This window comes from Nicotiana tomentosiformis, chromosome 1 (genome assembly GCF_000390325.3).
Source record: "Nicotiana tomentosiformis chromosome 1, ASM39032v3, whole genome shotgun sequence".
NCBI classification, from domain to species: Eukaryota; Viridiplantae; Streptophyta; class Magnoliopsida; order Solanales; family Solanaceae; genus Nicotiana; species Nicotiana tomentosiformis.
Genome location: NC_090812.1, coordinates 77696978 through 77717629, shown reverse-complemented (window position 1 = coordinate 77717629; position 20652 = coordinate 77696978). Strand labels below are relative to the sequence as shown.

The window sequence follows — 20652 nt, the reverse complement described above, 5'->3', positions numbered from 1 at the left end:
GTGGGCGTTCGATATTTCGGTACGATATTTAATAATTGTGGTTTGGTATTTCGGTATTCGGTATATTAATTGTGCATACCAAATACCGTACCAAAGTAGTTCGGTACGGTTCGATATTTTCTTATTTGGTTTGGTACGATTTCGATATTATACCAAAATCTTTCAAATCTCCCGAGATTATGCTATGCCTAATTGCCTATTGCCTAACATATGCCTAACTTCTGCTGAGAATTCAACCACTCAAAGGAAAACTCAAAGCCATTGTTTCAAGAATAATTAGTTAGGTGACACTGTTTTGATTGCCAAATCAGAGAAGAGAAATGGAATTGACGGTGTATATTCTCCAAAAATAGTGATTCTTTAAATTCTCAAACTACTGTCCGTAAGTCTCTAAGCCTAAGGAGGTTGCTAGGCCCGCTAAGGGATTAGGGAATTAGGATTTAGGGGACTTGGGGGTTGGGTTTAGGCTTATTGGGCTGGAAAATAGAAATATAGGTGGGCTTGGATTTAAATATTTCGGTATTTCGGTATACCGAAATATCAAAAACTCAATATCGAATACCGTACCGAAATATCGAAATTTCTGTATCGAAGTATACCGAAATACCGAAAAAACCAAAAATAAAATACCAAATTAATTCGATTCGGTTCGAAATTCAATTTTTTCGGATTTTATGCCCACCTAGTCGCAAGGGCAGACAAGAGACCAACCTGTCGTATTTCATATAGAACAGTGAATTCAATTCACCACAGTTCGCAGCGCACACTGAAATTCGACACCGACGACGAGAAGCAAAAAAGCAATGGAACCTTCACTTCATCTTCAAGTTTTCTTGAATTTCGAGACTTAGACGCATAGCATATCCAATTCCTCACGTCACTGAATCAACAATCCAACTATTTATACGGTCTCTCTCTCTTCCCATACTTACCCCGTGAGCTCAGTAAAGTTTGCATCTTTATACTCCTTCTATTGTGGTAAAAGTATTTCTTTTTTAAAAATCTGCAGAAATCAGAGAACCCCATTTGTGAATTTGAACTAAAATTGTTAGTTCCTTTTTTCTTTTATTTTTTGTAGAAATGGAGTTAGGGCTGGTCACCCCGCTGAGAGCTGCATGGATTGCTGCAACTTTGCCAATTGTTATTGCTTTGATTCCTTCCTCAACGCTTAGGTCTTTTCAACAGTTCTTGTTAGGGTTTGCTAAGCGTGGCAAAATTATGCAGTCTTCCTCAAATGTAAGTATGCCATTCGAAAACTTGTTTCTTGTGCACGGATCCAGGATTTTAATTTGATCGGTTCAACTTTTAAATTTTCAGCACTTAAACCATTACACATTTGAAATAATAGGCTCAAAATGCAATATTTTTAAAATATTTGGTTATTTTCCGCATATATGTCTAGACTCTGTGTCGAAAATGGCGAGACCCGTTGTTTACATGCTCCATCCGCCATTGTTCTTGCGTGTTCGCGTTCTTACTATGAGCTAACGTCATTCGACATTACCAAAACATTTTAGCACGCATAGTTCAATTGGTTAATAATTTATTTCTAAATTGATCAATGTGCATTGTTGGGTCGTCGTGCAGTCTTGGGGTGAGAAATCAAATAAATCAAGCTAAGAAAACATTAGTAGTGCTGATAAGATATTGACACTTCAGAATTTGATAGTTTTTCTGTGTTGTATAATCCGAGGTCAACTGACCTGGAGTCTAATTGCTTAATATTAAGTAGCATTTCTAGGGGAGAAGTCTCTTCATTTATAGTGCCTGATCTAATGAAGGCTGGTACTGGAGCTAAGAAAATTAAAAGGGGATCTGAGCAGGTTACGAATGTTAATGCATCACTTTGGGGTGAAATTGGTAGGTTGGAAAAATTTATCCGCTGCTGTAGGATCTATAATTATCTCCATTGAATCAGCTAGATCAGATTGAATTCTGAGCTAATAGTTCTGGTTGACGCGGATAAGATGAGATACATTAGTACTTTGGGAATTCAACTAAAACTAATCTAGTTTGTATATGGTCCATGAAGATTCAGGGATAGAATTGATGTAGTATTGTACTGATCAACTCTTTGGCAGTTTCCTGACCAATACGTTGGTGAGTACTTAAAAATGCACTTGCAGAATCTTTAGAGGTTCAAAATAAGGTTTTCAGTGACATCACTTTCTTTTGGGTAGGTTTCTATTTTGCGAAGCATTGATAGAAGGGTGTTAATCCTGATAATTGTTCCTTTCTTGATCCTAGTGTGTCTTCTATCTTGCCATATTGTCCTTCCTCGAAGGCCTTTGTCCTACTTATAGTATCAGTCCTCCAGCCTATGCTTGTGATTTTATTAACCAAGAACACATGCACTTTGTTGGCACTAAAAAATAAAGTTATTCAATCCAATAGTGCAACTGAAGGTGCGCAACCTCTTCTGAACCGGAACAAGAAAGAGCTCATAACCACTGCTTGTGAACAACTCTCCTCAACTTAAGGCGCACCTACTCTTACTAGAAGTCTAGTCTCTCTCAGGTCCAGTTTCGATTTCTAACTAACTAACTTACAACATAGGCCGGAAGAGAGAAATTCAAAAAACCCGATTATCATTCAGCTTTAAAAAGACAATTTTGTTGTTTGAAATAAAATTCAATATCAAGTATTTGGTGAGCCGTCTCTTGTTTCAAGCTAAATTATGTTGTATGTCGTATTTGTAAGACTTGTATATGCCATGGATAAAATAACTTCTGTAGTTGCAATGCATATTTGCGTTACGGATGCTGACTAGTATTTTTTATATTTGTTCTTAATATCTTCTTGTTTCTTCACTAACTACAGCTTTTACAGAAATTTTCTGCAACTGTTAAAAAAAGTACTCCCTCCGTCCCATTTTAACTGTTGCTTTAGCTCAAAAAAATTGTCCCAAATAATTGTCATTTTAGGAATTCAAGATTAAATTTGTTAATTGTTTCCAACTATACCCTTAATATTAAAGAAGTAGTACTCCTTTTTAATACTACTCAATTCTCAAAAAGCATTTAATTGGGTAACTTAGTAAACTATACCTTGTATTTATTGCTTTCTTAATGGGCGTGAAAAGAGCTAAAGAGACAGTTAAAAAGGGATGGAGGGAGTATATGCAACAACTTTATTGACCTGTCACTCCCTTTGGCCTGTTTGTTCAATTGCAGAAACTCTCTGTTCCACAGAAACTCTTCATTCACTTCTATGTTTTAGCTTTTGTTTGGACAACACTTCTGTTAGCTGCAACGTGGCTTTATGCTTACAGTACAACGCCAAAGATCTCAGAACCATTGCTTTTTTCTAGTATTGCTAGCCACTTGACTGGAGGATCACGTATCTTCTCTTTACAAGGATCCCACACATCAAAGGAACATAGAAGCAAGATTGGTTTATCAGTCTTTCTGCTTTTATTAATGGAAGCTCAAGTAGTTCGACGCCTCTTTGAGTCAATATACGTGTTTAAATATAGTCCTTATGCCAGGATGCACATTTTCGGCTATCTCACAGGTTTATTGTAAGTTGGCATCTTACTTTGTTTCTTTTTCTAGTAACATGTTTCCATATTTCTTGTTGTGTTTTATTAGCTGGGTAAGTAAACATAGTTTACCATAATCAAGGTGGATATCAGCTAGTAGACTGTCTAAGGTTAGAGCCGACTCCTGTTGTTCTGTGTGTTTGTTGTTCTCTTTTTGGTGTGTTATTCTCTTTTCTTTAATAGGAACTTCAATATTCGCCACCCTTTCTATTATTATGTCGATCAGAACTTCATTGGCCTGATACACATTTAGAAATAGTAAAATGGTCTTATCATTTAGATACTACCTTTTTGCACTTGCTGAAACTGAAACAACGATCGGATCATGAGTTATTCAGGGGAGAAATAGGCTGATTCTTTTGTCAAGGTGCCCCTTCCTGTTTACATTAATGTTAAGTCTCATAATTGACGTGACATAGCAAGATCATGGTGCCATCACTCACTAGTGCTAGTGAATTAGGTATTCACCCCTTTTCGGATCTTAAATTCGTCATCTCTATTTAGAGTTTCCAACTGGGCTTTATTTTTGCTAAAAGGCATCATATTTGTAATTTTGTATAGTAAATTATCTGAAATGATTCACACGGTATAGAAATCTTAGTCCCTATTTCCTGTCAACATTAGTAAATTCTCTTTTAGTACCTGACTTTTTGTAGTTTCGATAACACATACAGTCCAAGATATCCAATGGACAAAAACGCTTTCTGAATTTTACTTTTTATTTTTATTTTTTATTCAAGCTTCTATACCGCAGCTCCCCTCTCTCTTTGCTGCAATTATGCTACAGAGGTGTACAAGTTCGGGTTGAGTTTGATTCAAGAGTTTATTGTTAAAGGAAAAGATAGGATGCTAGCAACTGAGGTTGATTGGTGGAGGTTTTTGAATCCTCTCGTGCAACTACGATGGTACACATGGATTGGTGCAGCTATTTTCTGTTGGGGTTGGATTCATCAATGTCGGTGTCATGCAATTCTTGTAAGTGCCATGTACTATTGATTAAAGATTCAGATTTGTGTTTGAAGTTAGGACTGTCTTTTAGCCACTTGGTTAATTTGTTACGTGCTTATCCTTGTGCTTAATCTCTCCTATATGGGAAATTATTAGTTGCCTTATTATCTTGAGAAACACCTTTGAGCTTTTTCATGAAAAACCTAACAAAGGTTTTAAGTTCTAGTCTAAAGAAAATCGCTAAAAGCACTGATCACATTTCTGGTGACAAAATTGCTTTCAGTCTCTGAGCCCTCCGTTCATGTTGACTTGAGCTCGCTCACCCTCATCAATTTCGAGTACAATTTATTCCACGTCACAATTACACTTTATTCCTGCTATGTGAATTATACGAAGATAGAGCTATAACAGCTGAAAAATACTATTTTGTTCCAAGAATTGAACTTAAAACATGTAGTAATAAGTGTGGCATATTTGGGGTAGCTATGTCCCGATTGAGTTGAAGCAAAAGCACTTCTATTTTTTATGTTATAGTCAACTGGCTTTTATTTGCTTCCATGTGATTTTTTTTGGGGCTACACACCTATCAAAAAAAAAAAAATGATAAACGAAAATCTCTATCTATTCATCATAAGTTCTACGTAATAGACAAAACTAGGCACGCCAATAGTGTCATGCTTGTAAAGATTGTAGCAAGGTCGGAATATGGATTGACATTTAGCTATTTCGTAGGTTTTAAATGTGAATATGTGCGCATGGGAAATGGATCTCACCGCCACTAAGATAGACTATTACAGTTAGATTTTTTTTTTCTTCATATGGTAGATTAGCAGATAAGGGGTTCCGAATTCTGACAACAGTCGCTGCTCCAGATATTATTACTGGGGTGTGGTTTGACCTTGTAGTTGATTCTCATTAAGATATTGTAAATACAAGGATAAACAGATGTTGAGGTTGATTGGTAGCATAAGATTATAGTCCAATGGTTGAATCAGTAGCCTGTGAAGGTGAATAACCAAGCTTATACACTTTTGTTAATGTATGTAAATAAATCTGATACACTGGACTGTAAATGCAGTTCCATTAATAAACTGAAGCAAATTGAAGTGAGAGGTTGAAACTGATCTTACTTAAACTTACGGAGGTGCAAAGTACTTCATTACAACCTAAGTACAGGTGCTAATGATGTTTGGCTAACTTCTTTATCTGTTGCTTCATTCTGTTGTTTTTTACTCATATTTTGTTGGTTCTTAAAATTTTATCATATGATTTGCCCTGTTAAAATAAAGGTATTTCTCTTTCAACTTGACAGCTGATTCTTTTACGTTATGTTTGTGTCGGTTATTGAGGTGTAGTTTTTGTTGTATGCTTTTGTTAGTTATTCCATTAATGTTGACCGTAGAATTCTGTAGGTGTAGCTTCATTTTTGTGGTATAACACCTTTACTTTGCCAATCAGGGGTCATTGAGGGAGAACAGAGAACACAGTGATGATTATGTAGTCCCTCATGGTGATTGGTTTCAATATGTTTCATCTCCTCACTATTTGGCTGAGATTGTAACTTCTCTTTCTCTTACTAATGTTTTGTATATTTTACGTTACCTACCTTTGTCAAGATCTAAATTACACGTTTCTTTTTGCTTTTTACTCGTACTGAAGGTTATATATGCTGGCTTCGTGGTTGCTAGTGGATGTTCAGACCTTACGATATGCCTACTCTGGGTATTTGTGGTACGACTCTGTTCATAGTCTTGAGAAGCACCCTCCACTTTCCAAACCTATTTTCTTCCTTGCCCATGTTCACTTCTTCATGCGATGTTTACTTGTTTTCTGCAACGTGATGCATCATGTTGCAATTGCAGGTGGCAAATCTTGTCTTAGCAGCAGCAGAAACACATAGATGGTATCTGCATAAGTTTGACAACTATCCAAGGAATCGTTTTGCTATTTTCCCATTTGTTTATTAATGCTTAATGTCCAAGAACTGCTATATATTTCTTTGAGCGGAACTGTGACTGTATATAGGTTTTGTAAGCTAGATGTGATGATTTGTTTCTTGGGTTAGCTGGTAGATCTACTCTGTTCTACCCATGGATACAGATCTATGGATCAAAATCTTAGCCTACTTTTTTAGTGACTCAATGGGAGCAATTGGTTTTTTCCCTTTTGTTTTTTCCTATAGCTTCCCTATCATGCAACATAAATGATTGAAGATTGTGGATGTTGCAGCAGAAGTTACATGAATAAGATCAGATTGTCCTCGACGTTACTCGGATCCTCAAAAACATCGTACTTGTGTTGGATTCTTAGAAAATGCAAGTCATATCTCAGTCAATATTAAATATAACTTAGCTTTCAACAACCAAACCCCTCCAATCTCCAGATTGACACCTATGTTGGATACCTGTATCTGAGCAACATAGACAGTCAATTATGATCGCTTGATCTCAAAATTCCTAGTTTTCCAACTTCAGTTACTAACGTATCTAATTCAGATGATAAACTCCACGTAAATTTCATTAGACAACATTTATGCTATTATGTAACCAGTTGAATTTTGAGTCTGTTTAACTCAACAGATAGTTTTAATCGCCTTTAGATGGGAAACGCGTTTCCCTGAGAAAGAGGGCATCTGCTCTCCCAGAAACCCAACCACCAGGACTATCCATCATCCTTGATACAAGTTTGAAATAAAGAAACATAAGATACACTACCCTCCCTAGACCCCCACTTTTGAGATACACTGGTTTGTTGTTGTAAGATACAATCCAACTAATACCTAACATCATCTCACTTCGCCAAGTTCAAATTGGATGCTGGTCTAAGAAGCTCAGTCCCTTTTCCTGGTCACTAACGAGACATCAAGCACGAAACTGTTTAAGCATACAGGTCTATGCCCCAGAACTTTGCAGGTTGATTGGTCCTATACTTGCGGTCCAAACTTTTGACGAGGTCCATGTCTTCCTTGGTGAGCTCGAAGTCAAGAACGTTGAAATTCTCCTGCAGTCTCTCCAGTTTTGATGTTTTAGGAATCACAACTGTGTTTCGTTGGATGCCCCAGCGCAGAACAACCTGGGCCACAGTCTTCTTATATTTCTCAGCTAGACCCTGATGCAATAAATAGCAAAGATAACTTATGTTACAACAAACCAGCAATATGAATCAAATTTTTGCAAAACTTCCACAGGAACAGTTCACAAAATATAAATATAGAAAATATAAGAGCACAAGGATTTACTTTTAGAGCTGGATCCTCTAGGCATGATACTGTACCAAACCATTCAGTATTAGCGGCAGCACCACCAAGAGGTGTGTGGGCTGTAACACAGATGCCATGCTTTTGGCAGAATTTGACAAGAGATTCACGCCGGAAATAAGGATGAGTCTCAATTTGATTCACAGCAGGCTTCACTTTGGAATATGCTAAGCAATCCCGGGTAAGGAAAATGTCATAGTTGCTGCACATCAATTTCCGTTATAAGATTAAGAATAAAGCTTAGTCGTTAAAAAAATCAGTTAAACTTGATTTATCAAGTAGCATACTCTTCTATGCAAGGATGCACCATATTTGAAAGTACGCCTGTAAAGTAGTAGGTTGAAGAGCTGATTTCACAACTAGTGCATACTGAATTCAAAATTCAAAGAAATGATGCTCATTTCAAGCACTACGGAGTACAGACCAATTAAGTATGTGTTTTGCAGTCTGAATACACATTGCACATGGAACCATCAGAACAATGCCTATATACATATTATTTACAGAACATGTTATATCATAATGCATTTATAAAAGAAGTTAGAGAACTAATAGGAACTATGCAAAATACGAGGAATAAACTTCCAGTTAAATAGTCGAGCCTCTCTTTAATGCCTGACATCAGCTACTAATTATCTGTAGCATGATCGCATCACGAAGGATGTCGAAATTGAACGTGCTACCTAATAAAAGCTTGAATAAAGGGGAGCATAGATTTTTAAGCTGTAGTATACCTGATCCCTATGCTGCGAACCAAGCCGAGGGAGACTAAATTTTCCATTGCATGCCAAGTAGTCTCCAATGATATGGTAGTATCGATATCCAGAACACCATCCTCACCCAATGCACTAGCTGTTGTACCAATTCCTACATCCATGTAAAGCAACAGAACTTGGCCATTTCAAAAGTACACAAGGTTCTTGCTTTCAAGCAAACTCGAGCAACTATTTACAGCACATTGATCACTAACTATTTCATGCGATGTGATTGTACTAAATATCAAAGAAAGTATGATCTTGCTGACTAGTTAATTCAGGTTTTCAGTGGCATCAATATTTGGACATCGGAAAAGTTTATGCATAGGTATTCAGTAAAAAGATCATTATGTGTCAGTTGATATCAGCAGGCTAGTTGTCCGAAACTGGTGTTTTTGTGATACCATTGTTATGTTCAACAGTCTTCAGTATAAATGTGCACTTGAAACAATAGTCAGGATATGAACAATAAAGATGCAATTGGTAAAATGTCCTATCAGCTATGAGTTTTGGCCTCTCTCACTCTTAATCAAAAACCCGAAACAAACAGAAACATGGAATAAATACATTAAAGTCTGAAGAAAGTTGAAGGAAAAAAGGCTATCAGTGTCACCTGTATGTCTTGTGGCTACGGGGAAGTGAACAAGGTAGAGATCTAAGTAATCCAGGCGTAACTTCTTAAGGCTGTCTTTACATGCCTCAAGAACATGACCATGGTCTGAGTTCCAAAGCTGCAGAAAGGAGAGGTAAATATGCAATTCACAGCAAAATCTAAAAACTATGTAAACAAATGAAATTAACATTCTAACACTAACCTTGGTTGTAATGAAAAGATCCTCCCTCTTCACGAGCCCCGTTTGAAATGCTTCTGCAAGTGCTTCCCCAACTTCAGCTTCGTTTTGATAGTCAGCTGCAAGCAAATACCAGTGACAGTGTTGCAAAAGGCGAAAAGCTCTAAAAATCGCTCTAGGTATATAGGGGCTTTAAGCGCAAAGTGCACTTAAAGTGTGGGCTTCAGTAAAAAAAAAAAAAAAAAAAAAAAGGCGCAATAAAGGAAAATAAATAAAAATATATATGTAATTCAAGAATAAAGTAACAAATTCATTCACAGAGCTTCCCTTAGAAGCTGATACGCTTATTTTCAATTATATTTGGTTTTTAGTGCTGCTTGATTTTTTTAAATTTTTTTTATTATTAAAAAACCCCTACCAAGATCTATAGTGTTTCCACACTTTCCGTCCAGTGTGACTCGAAACCAGGACATAACGGTCATGGGTGGAGGTGCTTTTACCAACTGAGCAAGCCTCACTTGTAGAACTCGTGGACAATGAGACGCAAGCCTTAGTGCCTTGCCTTACACTGAAGCGCAACTTAAGCAACGCGAAGCTCTCTTAAAAATTCTGAATTTGCAACTCCAAACACATATCTTTTACCAACAACTTTTTAACTATATATATAATTCAACGTCCTAACCAGCTGCTCAAAGGGTGCGTATCCTGCTAATAGAAAGCAAAAGCTTCTATATCAAAAACATTCAGGGAGGGACAGTAGAATTGTTTCAATGGATAAATAACACTATGAAAGAACATATCCAGAACTAACCATGTGTAAAAATCTGGAAATCACATTCAGCTAGTAATCTGAATGGGGGGGGGGGGTGGGGGGGGGGGGGGGCGGGCTTTTTTCTATCTATCAAGAGCGAAAAGAGCAAAAAAAGTAATAGAGGAGAGTGTGTTACCAGCACAATCAAAGTGACGGTAACCAATTTTGATGGCGTTAAAGATAAGATCTTTTATATCTTTGCCTTCCATTCGCCAAACACCGAGTCCGATTATCGGCATCTTGAAGCCGCTGTTGAGTGTAATCGCCATTTCTGCGATTTTTCACTTTTCTTTTGGGACTTGCTTTGGTTGATTGCTTGGAACTTGTATATCTGTAATAATTGAGATTTAGCTTCGACTTATATTGATGGGCCGAACTGAACTTACAGGCTCCAAAAGAGTGAAGTGCATCAGTAGCCACTTTTAAGCCTACTATTTAAAAAATAATCACAATTTATAATGTATTTAAAAATTAATCAGCTCACCCAAACTTCAAGACTAAATACCCTGAATTTCTGAATTGCTAATTTAAAATTAAAGACTTTGTATCCTAAGTTTTTGAGCTATTAATTTAAAATTCAGGACTAAATATCCTAAAATTTATGAACTACTAATTTAAAATTTAGGACATAAGATTCGAATTTCTGAACACAATTTTTGAACTTTAGGACACGGAGTCCTAAAGTTTGAATGAATTGACTAATCTTTAAATATATTATAAAATGTGAATATATTTAAATAGTATACTTAAAAGTGGCTACCTGGTGTCATTTCCACGTGTTTATAGACCATGTTGGCCCAATTAGTCCAATTCTTCCCACATCAAGTCCGAATGCGAAAGTAAATAGAATGAATTAAGCTCTTTCTTGGACGATCACCTGGATCTTGGTCAGCCACCAAAAGATTCAAATTGAAAAGAAGCCCGTTTGAAACTTTCAGTAGTGACCTAAGCTTACATTCACTAACATCCGTAATATGATTTTTTCACTATAAGTGTAATTTAATCGGTGGATTTGCAGCCATACCCTATATTTGTGCCAACTTTTAACCCGTACCCTATTTTTAAAAATTATTGATTTGGTACCCGGTTGACAAAACATCCGTAATAATATGACCATTATACCCCTGACCAAAACATATAAAAGATGCATCACGCATAAATCACTTTACGGTTCTCCTCCATCACTCCGTCCCTCCTCAGATCTTCTCTCGCATCTGCCATAATCACGAAACCAGAAAGTTGAACCAGATTCAAATTTCAAATTCAAAATTACAAAATACATTGTAAGTATTGCAAATCATCTTCAGAATTCAAATTAGTTTTTGAAACTGATTGATCTTCATGAATTCATCATGCTTTATAAGTTTTAATTCAATCAACCCATATATTTTAATCACACTTGCATGAAGTTATAGAATAAATTTGTTTCTGGATACTGTTAAATGCAGGACACATAGGCATTCAACAGTTTTGTCATGAGGACAAATATGCTGAAGTTTTTGGTTTGTTTGCTAGAACATGATACTAAACAAACTCAGTTTTTACATAATTTACTAAACCTTCACACCAAAACGCTGAAGTCTTTGTCTTGTAGTATAAAAAACTGAAGTTCTCCTAGATTCAATACTTTTGTCATGAGCTTTTTTCGAAACTTCAGCAGAAGATGCTGAAGTTGTTTAGTTCATTTGTAAAAACTTCAGGACAAACCTGCTAAAGTTTTCCTCCTGCACTATGTAATTTTCTAGTGAATTTAACTAGCTGAGTTTTTACATAATTTGCTAAACCTTCACACCAAAACGCTGAAGTCTTTGTCTTGCAGTATAAACAAGCTGAAGTTTTTAGTTCATTTGCTAATACTTCAGCACTAAAATATGCTGAAGTTTTGTCCTAGATTCAATAGTTTTGTCATGAGCTTTTTTCGAAACTTCAGCAGAAGATGCTGAAGTTGTTTAGTTCATTTGTAAAAATTTCAGGACAAACCTGCTGAAGTTTTTCTCCTGCATTATGTAATTTCCTAGTGAATTTAACTAGCTGAGTTTTTACATAATTTGCTAAACATTCACACCAAAACACTGAGGTCTTTGTCTTGCAGTATAAACAAGCTGAAGTTTTTTAGTTCATTTGCTAATACTTCTGCATTAAATATGCTGAATTTTTGTCCTGGATTCAATAGTTTTGTCATGAGCTTTTTCAGAAACTTCAGCAGAAGATGCTGAAGTTGTTTAGTTCATTTGTAAAAATTTCAGAAAAAACCTGCTGAAGTTTTCCTCCTGCACTATGTAATTTTCTCCTGCATGTTGAAGTTAAATTTAGTTCATGCTTAAATTTTGTCATGCATTAAACAGCTTTTTCATGAGCTTTTTTTTCGAAAACTTCAGTATAAATAAGCTGAAGTATTCTAGTACATTTGCTAAAATTTCAGCTTAAACGTGCTTAAGTTTTTCTCATGTTATGTAATTTTCTAATGAATTTTTTATGAACTTCACACTTAAATTCTTTTGTTCAGTTTCCTAATACTTGACACTAAACATGCTTCTGCAGGATGAGTTCGATTTGCCTTGTTATTACTTTCAATGGGAGGTGGACTTTTGATTTCAAATACTTGGATCATGGTATAGAACTTGTTCTGCTTAATAAACAAGTATCATTCAATACTTTCCAAAAGAAAATTAGTGAAGTTACAGATATTGATTCAACCAAATATTCACTAAAGATATGGTTTGATATCAAACTAAATACGAGCAAAGGGATGCTTGTAGCTTCAAATGAAGAACTAGAACCTGTATACATTTGCTAACAACTGATTCAGCCTACAAGAATTGCCATTTTATCGTCGAAAAAATACAACTCATTTCTGACAGTATAGTTACTTCAGAATCTGCAACATTCAAACCATCTCTTGCATATACAATAGATTCAGAACAATTTACTAATTATCAACATGAACTAAAACAACCAATAATTGAAGTAGACAACGAGCAACAACCTTCTAACATTACGGCTGCTTCAGAATAAGAAATGCTGCAACAATTACCTGTCGCTACAATAAATTCATACCAGTTTGTTGACGACCAAGAAGAAGAAGGACAACTAATAATGCAAATAGACAACCAACAAATGACCCAACAAAGTTTTTTGTTACCTTCTGCAATGACAAGCAACAACGAAGATGAAGAAAGCAGGGAATTTATACCGATAACATCAGATACAATTGAAGAAATTGCTGAAATTTCTACTGCTTCTAAGAAATCAAGAAAAAAAGTGAGGAGAAAGCTGAAAGAATCTCCAACATGTAAAATACTTAGGCATGATACATTGCCCGAGGAAGTAAGAGTATGATCAATTTTTGACAACAAGAAGAACATGACTAAATTTTTCTGCAGCTTGGAGATAAACCAAAAAGTTGAATTCACTGCTGTTAGATCATGTTCAAAGAGATACGAGCTGAAATGCATCGTGGAAAAATGTGGTTGGAATGTACGTGCTACCAGAATAAAAAATTCCTTACTTTTCAGGGTGATAAAATATCATAACAACCATGAATGCTCGGTTGATGCAAGAAAATCAGATCAAAAGTATGCTACATCAAATTTTATAAGTGAATAAATTTTAGAACATGTTCGAGATAAAAAGATTGAGGTTACACCAGCCTTTGTAGAAAGTGAAATGAAAAAGAAATTTGGAATTGACATTGGATATCACAAGGCATGTCGCGCTATTCAAAAAGCTATTGCTTCCATAAGGGGAACACCGGAAGAGAACTACCATATTCTTCCTTCATACCTACACATGATGGTGCATAGAAACCCAAGGACGTACACTAGCATAAAAAGAGATGAGCAGAATTGGTAAGGAAAACAATACTAACCATCGGCCTGAAGTTTCAAATGTTCCTATTTGAAAAACTTCACACCTTATGATTTGTTTTTTTGTGTTTCACTGTACAGATTTGCTCACATGTTCTTTGCTCCTGCGATATCAATAGCTGATTGGTGCTACTGTAGACCCGTGATTGCATTAGATGCAACATTTTTAAAGTCTAAATATCATGGCGTTCTATTTGTTGTTGTATCAAAGGATGCAAACAATCAAATCTTTCCTCTATATTTTAGTGTAGCAGATTCAGAAAACAATGATGCATACATTTGGTTCTTTTGGGAAAATGAGAAAAGCAATTCAAGTCCGTCGTGAACTGGTTTTCTTATCAGACAGAAACCAATCGATCGCAAATGGGATTAGAAAAGTTTATCCTGAAGCTCACCATGGTATCTGCCTCTATCACTTTGAGAAAAATTTAAAGCAAAGACATGCAAAAGCCACAGTAATAAATCCTTTTCAAAGCGCTGCAAGGTCATACAAACGTAAAGATTTTAATCAGTTAATGTCCAAAATCAAAAGTGTTGACAAGAAAACATACAATTACATAATGGAAGAGCCGCCAGAGAGATGGGCTCGATCGTGGTTCCCACGACGACTTTATGATATGCTGACAATAAACATGGTAGAATTAATGAATTCTGTGTTACTAAAAGCGAGAGAGATGCCTATTTTAAGAATGTTAGATTTCATCCAAGAAAAGTTGGGAGAATGGTTTTACGAACGGAGAGAAAAAACACATGAAACTTTTCACAAAGTATCAATATGGGCAGAAGAAGAGATGAACAAGAAGATGGACCAATGGACTTGGCTTGCAAAATGTTTGTGAGTATATTTATTAGCTTCAAAATTTACTTCAACGTGTTTTCTCTGAAGTAATTAACTAATGCATAATCACTTCAGCTTTTTATATCTGTTGCAGTGATTTACTAGTTACATATAAAAAACTGCATACTTTTTCTTTTTGAAGCAATAATACACAAATATAGTTTTTTTTACTTTTTTATTCCTTCTTAGGCGTTCAACCTTGATTCAATGTTGTTTAGAATAAATAGTGAAGGAATGAAATTCATTGTGGACTTAAAGAAGAGAACTTGTGACTGCTTGAAATTTCAACTTGATGAATTACCCTGTCCATATGCAATTGTTGCTATTAATAAGAGATATTTGCAGAAATCTGATTACTGCTCAAAATGGTATTCAAGGAAAACATGGTTCAAAACATATGAAGGACATGTGAATACTGTGGCAGATCAAAATGCATGGGATATTTCACAAAATGTAGAATTTGAAATCAAAAAATCTCCCGATGTAGAGATTTTACAAGGAAGAAGACAAAAGAAGAGGCATATCCCTGCGACTGAATCAGTACCATTGAAGTCTACCAAATGCAGTCGATGTAAACAAATTGGGCATAACAGAACAACTTGCTTGTCTTCTCCAGCACCCCATCCATATTCCAAGAAACACGCTGAAAAATACTCCAACGTTCAATAATCCTTGGTCTGAATTTACACTTTTATTATTGAATGATATATGTGAAATGTGATTGTTTTCGTAGAAATAAAAAAAATAAGCTCTTGGATTGAAAAATACTCTTTTATATATTGCTTGAAGTACAAACCATTCATTTTTGTTGCGCGGCTTATAGGTTTGGTTGCATTTTAAAAAAGTACGCAATGACTTCAACGAGAAAAAACTGTAAGTGAAATACATATCTTTAACACACATACAAAAAAAAAATATATGTACAACAAAACTTCATCATATTTAGACTGAAGTTTCAGAAAATGAACTAAATAACTTCAGCATATTCTCTCTGAAGTTTGGAAAAAATTATTACAAAAATTGCAGACTGCTGGATAAAACTTAAGCATGTTTTGTGTGACATTTTATGAAATGAACAAAAAAAATTCTGCGTATATAAGTCTGTCTCTTAAAAGATTGCTTATTAACAGGAAAATGTATGCAAAAAAACTACAGCCTATAAAGTGTGACTATCAAAAGATATAAACTTCAGATCAAAAAGGTTCAAGTTTCTAACTTATATTTGCTAACTTTAGCTTATAAGGCATGAAGTTTTATGTTGACATACTATGTTATTACATTAAAATCATAATGTAGCCTTCAAAATTTTAAAAAATTATACAAAAAAACGTAACAAGATTTTCATTTATATAACAACATAAACATTAACAAAACATGACCATCATCAAAACATTGACAAAACAAAAAGAAGAGCCATAAAAAATATTAACAAAAAACACAGAAGAAAAACATAAAAAAAGGATTACAAAAACTAAGCATCATCACCATCATCAAAACAGTAATCTTCAATTTCTCGATATATCTCATCATTATCCGAATCAAGATAACTATAGGATACTCGGGCAGAAGACCACAAAGTCCAATGAGATCATACTTCAATTTGTTGAATTCATCACGCAACTCACTTTGTTCAATTATTACTCTGTCCATAAGATAAGAAAGATTCTTCAAGTTGTTTTGCAGCTTGGCATAGTCGTCCCAGATGGGAAAGTTAAAACAATCAAACTGCTGGACAACCTTGTCAAATGAGGTTGAATAACCTTCACAACTGCGTTCGAGGTTCAGCCTGTTCTAGAATGATTCATCGGCAAAAAACTGTGGTCTGATTCTTTCCCAATCAGCCTTTATTTGATCCCACGTCTGCATAAGATTAGCCATTGGTACGTTACTATTCCAATCAGACTTTAAACTCTCCCATTTCTGCATAAGTTCATCCATTGTAACCTTCCTACTTCCGCTAGCACCAAATATTATTTCTTTTAAAAAGCTAAAAGGCTAAGGATGAATATAAATTTAAAGAAATATGATAGAAGTTTATGGATGACTATGAAATTTTCAAGTGAAGAGATTGTTAATATAGCCAAAGAGTGCACCTAATTAATTTAATATCTATAAATGGAAAGGTAACTTTTCAGGTCTATTTACTGTTTTACGTTCGGAGAAATTGAATGTAACAAGATAAGTAGGTGGTAAAGAAAATAAGTAGGTGGCAAATGGTAAAAGAAATATAACTTTAGCCTAATAAGTCCACAGTTTTTCTATAGTAAAAAAATACCTTCAGCCGGAAAAGTTTTCATTTATTATTTGTAAATTCAAAAGTAACTTTTCAGCTCATTTACTATATTATCAGACAAATTTAAATGTAAGATGAAGTAGGTAATAAAAGAGAAAAAAGTAGCTAGTAAATGCAAATAAGATAAGTATCAAGTTAAAAAAATACCAAAAAATGCTGAAGTTTGAGGGTTAGCAATGAGTTTCTCATAAAAACTTCAGTCTACAGATGTTGAAGTTATTTAGTTCATGTGCTAAAACTTCAGACTGAACATGCTGAAGTTAAAACTTCATGCTAATATGCTAATATTTATTTCATGTGCTAATAGGCTGAAGTTAGTTAGTTCATATGCTAAAACTTCAGTCTAAAGATGTTGAAGTTATTTAGTTCATGTGCTAAAACTTCAGACTGAATATGCTAAATTTTTTTTTGTTCATTTCTTAACACTTGATACTAAACATGCAGAAGTTAAAACTTCATGATAATATGCTAATATTTAGTTCATGTGCTAATATGCTGAAGTTATTTAGTCCATGTGCTAAAATTTCAGTCTAAAGATGCTGAAGTTATTTAGTTCATGTGCTAAAACTTCAGATTGAACATGCTGAAATTTTTTTGTTCATTTCCTAACACTTGACACTAAACATGCAGAACTTAAAACTTCATGCTAATATCCTAATATGCTAATATGCTAAATATGCTAATGAACTTTTTGTCCTACAGTCGACACTTTTTATCCAAAACTTTGCCTAAACAAGAAGTTATTGAGTTCATGCTGAAGTTTAGTGTGTTGAATTTTCACAAAAATATACTTAAGTTCATGATAAAAGAGACAAAAGTATTTGATACAATCCAAGACAACTAAAAGACTAATTAATGCGAATAGAGCAAAAATTTAAAATACATACATCACATAATTCACAAAAATTAATGTATATTCACAAATCCAATTTTGTTTTCACTTACATCCTTGAAAAAAAAATTATTTTTCATTTACAAGTTGTTCTCTATCAAAAACAATTCACATAGAGTGTCTTCATATTCTCCATAGTCATATCTTAGTTGCTCTTCTGGAGTTTCATAACCGCTATCTTGTTTTCACTTTTCATGAGCCCAAAGATTTGCAGTCAATTCTCTCCTGAATATCAACGCATGAATTTGATTGAATTTAAAGACATCTTCTTGCTTCAACCGCATATCAAGAAACTTAAGAGCAAATATACCACAATCAACACTACAAAAAGAACATGAAAAAGAATTGAAGAATAGTTAACACAAGAAGAATAAACAATAAGCATAAGATGCGTGGTAAACGTATGCCAAACACGTACTTGTTATCCTGTAGGGGTGTGTTCATCCACTTAATTGCAAATTTTTTCACATGATTTTTCCCATAAATTTTATTGTGTGTGCCAAAGTCCAAGCATTTAAGACATTGTGGGATCAACCGGGTATAATTTTGGACATGTTCAACCGCACGCTCATATGGTGTATTGCTCATGGAATCATGCACATATATAGTTTATCTTTAAAGTGCAAAATTCCAAAAAAGTAATGCGTAGATCTCTGGCCCGACCTTGGCTTAAGTCGAAATGGAAAGAATACTTTTTCGACAGATGCCCATATGATACCACATGAAAGGTCAATGCCTCTTACGTAGTTGGCCATATTTTCACCAGTTGATTCTTCAATAAGCCAAGTAAACTCGGTAAGATCCTCAATCTCCTCTTCTTCTTCAAAATCCTCACATTCCTGTTTTTTGGCAGTCCTCTTTCTCTTTGATTTGCTCTTTTTCCCTTTCATTTGTTTTTCTCCTCCATTCTCTTTTCGTTCCTTATTCTAATTTTCTCCTTCTGTTTATCTGAAGTATGAACACTAGCCAGCTTAGTTATATACTGATCAAAAATTAAATTTGTTATTGCATATCTTGATTTTGGATAACTTGGAAGGTGATAGCAATATTTTTTGCGCAAGAAATATACGCCCACTTCAATATGCTGCAAATGAACAACAACAAAAGAAAATATATGAAATAAAAAACTTCAGCATGCATAAGTATGAAGTTTAGAAAAAACGCATTACAAAACTATAAATTGCATGACAAAAACTTAAGCATATTCTGTATGAAGCGTTAGGAAATAACCTAAAAAACTTCAGCATGTTTGATTTAAAGTTTAGAAAAAAACTAGAGACTGCATGTCAAAAATTTCAGCAAGTTTAATCTGAAATTTTGGCAAATAAGCTAAACAACTTCAGCAGTTTTACCATGCATAAAACTGAAGTTTACCAAATTATAGTACATAAAATTTAAAACAAAAATAAGCTGAAGTTTTGGGAAATACAGTTGAAAACCAATTCAAAAACAAACTTAATAACTTACTTCATCCAAAAGATAAGAGGTAGGATCCACAAGCTCAGTAAAGAATGACTTTTGAATATCAATTCCAGCTAATCTGAATGGCTTGGAATTATATTCACTGGCATCCGTCTTCAACCAGTCTGTAAATCTTTACATCAATGCAATGTCTTGATTAACATAATGGAAGGGACACCTTCGTATAGTCTTTCTTACTTTCCAATCTTTCCCCCTTCGCTTTTGTTTAGGAATGACGTAAGGATATTTCAACCAAATACTCTCCATACGAATCATTTTTCCTATTTTATCTGGTTTTCTTTTTGCTTGCTCTTCCCGCTGTTCCGTCATAACTAATTGATGCTGTTCAGCAGCAGGGGAAAAATCCACAGCCATGGTGGCAGATACTTGACCAACTCCCTGCTGTTCACAATGTTCTTGTCTCTCTTCACCAACAACAATAGCAGTAGAATTACCTTCTGAACCAGTCCCTTCTGTACTACCCAGCGAAAATGAACATAACTTGAATTTGGGGATATCACTGGTGTCACTCATAACATTAGGAGAACTGGACATCTTCCTTCTCTTAGCATTTGGAAGAAGTTGTGATGCATCAGATGAGATCTACAAAAGCAAGAAAAATATATACATAAAATACAACTGATATAAAATACACATTAGGCAAAAAAATACCTTGTAATCGAATTGCAGAAAATAACTACCTGGTCTAAGTGTTGCGACACAGATGGTGTTTGCATTCCAACGGATCCACTTCCATTACCTTCAGATACGCCTATATCCTCATGCAAAAAAAAATATATACTCAATAATACTGACTAAATTTTAAAAATAATACAAACACACTTCACACCTGTCTGTGAGCCAACAGACGTGAATAGATGTATTTCTCCTTTTTCATATAGCCGAATGATCTCACCAATTTCTTTTTCAGCTGCATTTAGCTTTTCTGAATAATCATCAAAAAGCATAAAAAAGGAAAAGAAAGTATATAAAATTTCAAACTGAAAACATATAATTGGATCAAATGTAATAAATTTGTGATCTATAGAATACCTTGACGTTTGTCTTCCACTGCGGTTTCGCCAGACTGCATGCCTGTGTTAATCTCAACAGCTCCAGCTTTATTCAATTGTGCAGCAATGACGTCGAGGAGCATTTGAGTATTCTCTGGAAGGATTTTCTCATCTCTATCTTCGTGCA

General features: G+C 34.8%; 4 protein-coding genes across 6 annotated transcripts; 2 read left to right on the top strand and 2 right to left on the bottom strand.

The window, feature by feature from the left end:
- The first annotated feature begins 727 nt into the window (after positions 1-727).
- On the top strand, positions 728-6758 carry LOC104117912 (polyprenol reductase 2). Of its 3 annotated transcripts, none has more exons than XM_009629047.4 (7): positions 728-908; positions 1079-1236; positions 3174-3520; positions 4282-4516; positions 5948-6046; positions 6149-6220; positions 6352-6758. In XM_009629047.4, the coding sequence occupies exons 2-7, from the start codon at positions 1081-1083 to the stop codon at positions 6454-6456; spliced, it is 1014 nt and encodes a 337-aa protein (XP_009627342.1). In that variant the 5' UTR covers positions 728-908; positions 1079-1080; the 3' UTR covers positions 6457-6758. The 3 variants fall into 3 exon arrangements, with proteins under 3 accessions (XP_009627342.1, XP_009627341.1, XP_009627343.1); XM_009629046.4 differs by having other exon boundaries at positions 747-978; positions 6352-6652; XM_009629048.4 differs by having other exon boundaries at positions 799-935; positions 6352-6652.
- A 245-nt stretch (positions 6759-7003) lies between these two features.
- Positions 7004-10434, bottom strand: LOC104117914 (NADP-dependent D-sorbitol-6-phosphate dehydrogenase-like). Its single transcript, XM_070185898.1, has 6 exons — positions 10239-10434; positions 9316-9410; positions 9114-9231; positions 8480-8612; positions 7728-7947; positions 7004-7597 (listed from the first exon to the last, which is right to left on the bottom strand). The coding sequence occupies exons 1-6, from the start codon at positions 10369-10371 to the stop codon at positions 7367-7369; spliced, it is 930 nt and encodes a 309-aa protein (XP_070041999.1). The 5' UTR covers positions 10372-10434; the 3' UTR covers positions 7004-7366.
- Positions 10435-13768: 3334 nt separating this feature from the next.
- LOC138906988 (uncharacterized) lies at positions 13769-15475 on the top strand. Its single transcript, XM_070196784.1, has 4 exons — positions 13769-13917; positions 14050-14110; positions 14223-14603; positions 14996-15475. Exons 1-4 carry the CDS (start codon positions 13769-13771, stop codon positions 15473-15475), a joined length of 1071 nt encoding a protein of 356 aa, XP_070052885.1.
- Positions 15476-18877: 3402 nt separating this feature from the next.
- On the bottom strand, positions 18878-20370 carry LOC138906987 (uncharacterized). The gene is made up of 4 exons (XM_070196782.1): positions 20154-20370; positions 19651-20055; positions 19459-19566; positions 18878-19075 (listed from the first exon to the last, which is right to left on the bottom strand). Exons 1-4 carry the CDS (start codon positions 20187-20189, stop codon positions 18878-18880), a joined length of 747 nt encoding a protein of 248 aa, XP_070052883.1. The 5' UTR covers positions 20190-20370.
- Positions 20371-20652: the final 282 nt, after the last annotated feature.

Coding starts and splice junctions, on each gene's coding strand:
- LOC104117914 (XM_070185898.1), bottom strand. CDS start 10,371: ATGGCGATTACACTCAACAGCGGCTTCAAGATGCCGATAATCGGACTC. Junction 9,411..10,238: donor CCGTCACTTTGATTGTGCTG/GTAACACACTCT, acceptor ATTTGCTTGCAG/CTGACTATCAAAACGAAGCT. Junction 8,613..9,113: donor CGTAGCCACAAGACATACAG/GTGACACTGATA, acceptor ACATGGATGTAG/GAATTGGTACAACAGCTAGT.
- LOC138906988 (XM_070196784.1), top strand. CDS start 13,769: ATGAAAAAGAAATTTGGAATTGACATTGGATATCACAAGGCATGTCGC. Junction 13,918..14,049: donor GTGCATAGAAACCCAAGGAC/GTACACTAGCAT, acceptor TTCACTGTACAG/ATTTGCTCACATGTTCTTTG. Junction 14,111..14,222: donor ATTGGTGCTACTGTAGACCC/GTGATTGCATTA, acceptor TTAGTGTAGCAG/ATTCAGAAAACAATGATGCA.
- LOC138906987 (XM_070196782.1), bottom strand. CDS start 20,189: ATGCAAACACCATCTGTGTCGCAACACTTAGACCAG. Junction 20,056..20,153: donor TGTCGCAACACTTAGACCAG/GTAGTTATTTTC, acceptor TTGCTTTTGTAG/ATCTCATCTGATGCATCACA. Junction 19,567..19,650: donor GAAGGGGGAAAGATTGGAAA/GTAAGAAAGACT, acceptor GACTGGTTGAAG/ACGGATGCCAGTGAATATAA.
- LOC104117912 (XM_009629047.4), top strand. CDS start 1,081: ATGGAGTTAGGGCTGGTCACCCCGCTGAGAGCTGCATGGATTGCTGCA. Junction 3,521..4,281: donor GGCTATCTCACAGGTTTATT/GTAAGTTGGCAT, acceptor TTTTTATTCAAG/CTTCTATACCGCAGCTCCCC. Junction 4,517..5,947: donor GTCGGTGTCATGCAATTCTT/GTAAGTGCCATG, acceptor TTTGCCAATCAG/GGGTCATTGAGGGAGAACAG.